This window comes from Loa loa (genome assembly GCF_000183805.2).
Source record: "Loa loa unplaced genomic scaffold supercont3.17, whole genome shotgun sequence".
Taxonomy (NCBI): Eukaryota; Metazoa; Nematoda; class Chromadorea; order Rhabditida; family Onchocercidae; genus Loa; species Loa loa.
The window spans coordinates 22048-28047 of record NW_018108197.1 but is presented as its reverse complement, the minus strand read 5'-3'; the positions used below and the strand labels follow the sequence as shown (position 1 = coordinate 28047).

Genomic DNA, 6000 nt, shown 5'->3' with positions numbered 1-6000 from the left:
AACATTAGTATATATGCATAAATTTATTTACGTATTTTTTCATTTTCATGATATCGGTGCTATTTTTCGTATTGTTTTTTAATTCATTTTTAGTGTGAAAACTATGCAATCATTGTTAGAATGTATGATGCGTCAATCGGACAAGGTTGAACAATTCAAGTTGCATCAGCGTAAAAATGATGCTCTTCATGCTAAATATTCTGCGAAAACAAAGAGTACCGTTGTTGGTGATTACGAATGGGGGCATTTGCAGATTGATGCGATATCATTGGGATTGTAAAGAGAATTTTACTTTTTGTTATGAGATGAATTATAGAAGTACTTTTTCAGGAACTAGAAGTAGCTCTGGATCATGCTAATCGTGCCAATATGGATATCCAGAAAACCATTAAACGTTACCAGGACAATGCACGTGAGTTGCAGGTAATAAATGCATTTTATAATCAGAAAATACACGAGGAAAGTTCTTCATTTTTCCACTACCTAGTATAATTTATTCGCAGTTTTCTCCATATCTATTCTATTGATGCCTAGAAAAGTTGCTGTGAGCCAAATATTTTTATTACTCCACCAGATTTTGCATGCGAAGAAAGGCCAGTTCTTTTTGCTAGAAGTAAGCTTTGTCTGGGATGTGACTAGTTCTCTTAGGTTGAGCTGAGAACTTATCAAGTCCGTGTTGTTGAAGGATCTAAGAGAATGTACAATGAATTTTTATGCTATTTAAAATCGATGAAAGACTAAATAATACAGCATGCATAAATTGTCAATTTTTCTTCAAATGAAATTTCATTTCTTTAGGAAAATTCATTTTTAAGTAGTAGTTACAATATTTTAGATTTCGTGAGTAATCCAGCTAGTCCAAAATTTCTAAATTTAGCAGCCTATCAATAATATAACAAATTTTTGTGACAGACTCAAATCGAAGATGAACAACGCCAACGTGATGAGCTGCGTGAACAAATGAACGTTATGGAAAGACGTATACAAGCAATACAATCAGAAAAAGAAGAACTAACCGGAACTCTGGAGCAGGTTACCAAAGAATAAATTTTTGTATATGATGATCCGAGCTTCTAGTAACTTGTAATAACTTTTCGAGTTTATGCTGCTGCCATCTTTCTGCTTTGATAGCTGTTAATTTTATCTCACTTTTGCATTTTTAACTTTATTAACCGAAATAAGGTAGCGCTATCAAGCACGGATGAATGTAGCTGAAATATCCAGATTGATATATGATAGCACTAGGATGAGCCATGTGCTGTGGCATACCACTCGATTTATCGTTCGATTAATTCAACCGCCAAGGATGATAACCTCTTGATATATTGGATGATATTATGCAAATCAGCTGCAAAATCGGAATTATTTTATTAGTTTCCCAAGATTCTGTTCCTTTCATTAAATTATTTTGAAGAGTACGTGCGATTTACGGCATGCATATTCCTTAAATTTACAAACTCCATATCAATGCAAAATTCAATTGCTTGAACAAATAAATTTTTTCCACGAATAGTTTTTCCGTTTTGACTTTACTTCGTAGGAGCACTTCAAAATATTTGCGATTTTGTGGCAATAAATCAATTTAGACGGAACGAATTCGCCATCAATTAGAACAAGAAGCCGCGGATATGAAGGAAACAGTGAATTCTTTAACTCAAAATAATTACTCACTATCATCTACGAAACGAAAGCTGGAATCTGAAATTCAGGTTTCCATATATTATGAAAATAATGGTTCATTGACAAATTAAAGCAAGGATTAAGCAAGGACTAAGTTTCTATAAAACAGTTTCCATTGTGTACGAAAGTGTGCATTTTTGATATAAAGTTTATATCTTTTCCAAGCTCCTGAACATTATCAGTTCAGCTTTCAATTTTCAAGTTAAGATATCAGTTCGAAAAGTAATCAGTTTTATCTCTTTCGCTTTCTTCTGTCGAAAGAATTAATGGTTTCATATAAGAACGATTTATTTTGTCAATTCTCTTAGAAAATCTTATTGAGTGATTAGATAAGTTGCCGTTCTCGAAGTTACTGAACTCATTCATTTACGACGATTTAACAAATAAATTTCTTTACGATTTCTAACGTTAATATATTTAATGTCCCATTTGACACCTTTATTCTTTCCAAATGTTTATTTTCAGTTTGAGTTACCTTCAAATAAATCTAATTTTTAACCACAGTTGCATATTTTTGACCAATAAAGAAACAGAATATTGATGGACAACTATTATCTGTGAAGACTGTTGCATTTTTCTTTTTTTTTTTACAACTTATCAAGCATATCCAGAGAGGAACATCAAGATGTTGCTAATTACTAGACAAATATTACTTTTCAGCAGCTCAATAGCGAGCTTAGTGAAACGTTTAATGAATTGAAAAGTACCGATGAGAGATGCAAAAAAGCGGTGATGGATGCAGCAAAACTGGCGGAGGAGTTACAAATAGAGCAGGAACATTCACAGAATCTTGACCGACAACGGAAAGGATTGGAATTGCAAACGAAGGTTCCATTGCATTCATTTCATTTTTTACCTGCCGCTCCTCTATTTCTCTCGTGTACTTATTGCAAATTTCTTTTTCGTGACTGGACAGTGATTTCAGATGCGAGAAATTAAGAAACTGTGTAAGAGAAGGACAGAAGCAGAGAAGTAATCCAACTACAGCGAACATTCTTGATGCATTTTGTGGGAAACTTTTTGCAGGAAATGCAGGCTCGTTTGGATGAGGTGGAAGCAACAGCGCTGAAAGGTGGAAAACGTATGTTAACTAAACTGGATCAACGTGTACATGATCTTGAGGTAGAACTAGCGGATGAATGTCGGCGTCATGCCGAAACTCTCAAAAATTATCGTAACAGAGAACGAAAAGTGCGCGAACTTCAATTCCAAGTGGATGAAGACAAAAAGAATTGCGAACGGATGTATGATCTTATCGAAAAGATGCAAGCAAAAATCAAAACTTACAAACGGCAGTTGGAAGAAGCGGTACTTTTTTCACTTACTTCTGAAATTTCCAGTAAGCCAAAAAGTACTTTGAATTTATTTCCTGTCCAGTCCATTTGCATATGGTTATTTTTCTGTTTTGAATACTTACTAACAGTCATTCTTTAAGAATGATTTCTTCCGCCTCGAACATTTCACTTTAAACTATCTTGCAAATTACTCTGAGTGACTTATAAAGCAATCTGTTCCGCATCTTGATTTGTTTCCAATAACATACTTACGCTTTTCAAAGTGATAATTTTATTTAGGAACAATTAGCCACTCAAAATCTTAGCAAATATCGGCAAATGCAACACATGCTTGAAGATGCTGAAGAACGTGCTGATATTGCAGAAAATTCATTAGTCAAAATTCGAGCCAAGAATCGTTCTAAAGTTCAGCCTGTTGGAGGGCGCATCGCGTATTCTGTATTATTTTATTGAATTTACCAAAATTTAAGAATTTTCTCGAGATTCCAATGAAACTTTACAAGTAAAATGTCAATTGAAGCCAGTGCTTCCATGTTTGGCTTCTTTTCATTGCCGCTGTCAATATTTTTCGGAAGGACATGTTGTTTAATGTTTTAATCGCTACTTTCATGGAAAAATTTGATAGTTTCCTAGGTTGCTTTCAAATTTGATGTTTAGGTATCAAATGTTGGTATCGCAACGCAGCCTCGGATAGCTACAGAAGAACCCTGAAGAAAGCAGTTTTCTTATAGAAAATTGATCAGTCTCATTATTCATTTCTGTTTTGTTTTTAACTTATATCTGAAAACTTGTCTTTTGCAATATTTGGGGAACAAATGGTAAACATGTTACCAATTTTCCTTCCTTAAACAAATCGCAGCAGTTGATTTTTAATTTTACACCACTTAGATTCAAAAAATAGCTTAAGAAATTGTAGTACTGAAAGTTTCCATTTTTTTAAACTGTACATCATGATACATGCAAATAACCTTTTTTTGCATAATTCAATAACATAAATTTTCATCCTCAATGAAAATCTCAATTTTACCTAATTCCATCTTCTACAGTTCTGCGTTCCCAATCTCCCTTTTTCTCTCTTTTATTAGCAAATCTTGATTGTTAAATAATTGAGAAGTCATTCCACGTGCAATTCAATGTTCTTTAACATTATTCGAAATTTCTATTTTGATAAAAAAGTGTTGAAATCAGCCTATATTTGTTTCTTCACTTTTTTAACAAGTTACTAGTGTAAGTTTAAATTTTTCTTGTGTCACCGAAGCTCATGGATTGTATGTCACATCAATTATGTTCCAAAGTGCAAAAAACAGACGAATTACTGATTGAGTCCATGGTCGTAACTCATTCGCGGTTGTTAAATTTCATGACTATATTTCCCTATTGGAGATTAAAAAACATTTCGATGTTTAAGGTCGGTTTTGCGTTGAAGTTTCGAGATGTTGATGCAATCAGGTATTTTCAAGGTAAGTTTAGAAGACAACGAAACGAGGATCCATTGAAATCTTAGCAGGTGGAGTGTATAATGTGCAGTGGTAGCTTTCATTTTGTTGTATACTTGAAATTTAATGAATAATGGGTCCGCTGCTTTTCGTTTTTTTTTATGTTAAGGATTTTCAAGTCCCTGAATATTCTTGCTTTACATTCTGTTTCAGTGTTCTGAGATGAAGTCCTAGGCTATGATTTAACTTCATTCAATTTTTTTTAGATGTTTGAAGCACCCTTACTTTTGTAACATCTGATTCTATGTTATAACAACTTTACTTGTTGCTCTTAAGTTCGTTTAAAATTTTTTTTTGGCGCTGAAGTTTACTTGAAACGAATAAAGCAATATGATTTGAAGGTGAGAGTAAATTTTCCGTGTGATAACAATAGACTTTGACATCTGAAAAACCTTCGTTTTTATAAATTTTTGGTTTGTTTTGCTAATAAAAGAAGAATAAAGAGTCTCTATTTCTTCATTGTCCGAAATCTTTTGTCCTCAAAAATTGAATTTGCCCTCAGATGGAACAGGAATGTTCCTAGAGGAGAACATAAATGAAAGTCAAGCTAACATATGACCTGTCTTCTGGGCTCGCGTTGTGTTTTTTTTTTTTATTATGCAAAATGTTGATACTGCCAAACGCTCTCCACATTTCTGAAATTCTCAACAAGAAAATAGTCTCATTAGTCGCTATATGATGAGCTTAATTAAGGCTATATGATGAGCTTAATTATTTAAGCTTAATTAACTTAACCATTTGAATCTATGGTTAAACGTAGCCGGTAAAATCGAATCTGATTTTTCATTTCAACGTTCTTGATAACTAAATCATACCACAGGATCGTCTGTTAAATCTGATCAGGTTATAATTGCAGGAACCCCTTGGAAATCTTGTCATGGTGATGGAGGGATATCCCGACAGTATCCACTAATATTATTGTAACACGAAGATGTCCAAGTTGGAATTAATGGTAATAATAGTGGTCACTAGGCAAAAAAAAAGGGAAAAAGAATTGTTCAGTTAATAATCATCCATCTGCGACTAATTAATTATCAATTACTGTAAATATTTGGAGACCTAAAAGCAAAAATCTTTTGGATCATTCAAATAATATAATGTCAACCAGCAATGTCGGTGTGTGCGACATCGGATGAAATTGTTGTCATGACAAGTCTCAGGAACATAATACCCGTGTTATTGTTTATACCTTTAGATCTTATCTTTTCGTAAGAGAAACATTAAATTTGGCCATTAACATTCAAAAAATTTTGGAATCGTTTTCTGGCTTGAAATTTTCAAAGGTAAGAAAGACGACGAAATCAGAAAACATTGTGACGTCATTTCTTGTTTTTTCATTTCAAGAAATAAGCAATTTTGTTTTTATCAGAAAACTATTGTATGAATTAAAAAATAAATTTGCGTTACTTGTGGTGAACTTCAATCTCAAAATATTTGTAGGATAACTGCTTGCAGTCTTTGTTGTCGCTGACACATTGATAGATCAGTGAATCGAATGGTTCTGCTCAGTATTAGGGAAGTATTGAAGC

The 6000-nt window shown here is 33.2% G+C and overlaps 1 protein-coding gene across 1 annotated transcript in view; it reads left to right on the top strand.

The window, feature by feature from the left end:
• LOAG_16751 (myosin tail family protein) overlaps window positions 1–3428 on the top strand; it is a gene marked incomplete at both ends in the record, with an annotated part of 18138 nt that extends 14710 nt beyond the window's left edge. The window contains 5 exons of the mRNA XM_020449405.1: window positions 913–1032; window positions 1587–1709; window positions 2341–2508; window positions 2707–2988; window positions 3255–3428. Of these exons, the coding sequence (XP_020307061.1) occupies window positions 913–1032; window positions 1587–1709; window positions 2341–2508; window positions 2707–2988; window positions 3255–3428 (867 nt within the window). The remainder of the gene's footprint in view (window positions 1–912; window positions 1033–1586; window positions 1710–2340; window positions 2509–2706; window positions 2989–3254) is intronic.
• Window positions 3429–6000: the final 2572 nt, after the last annotated feature.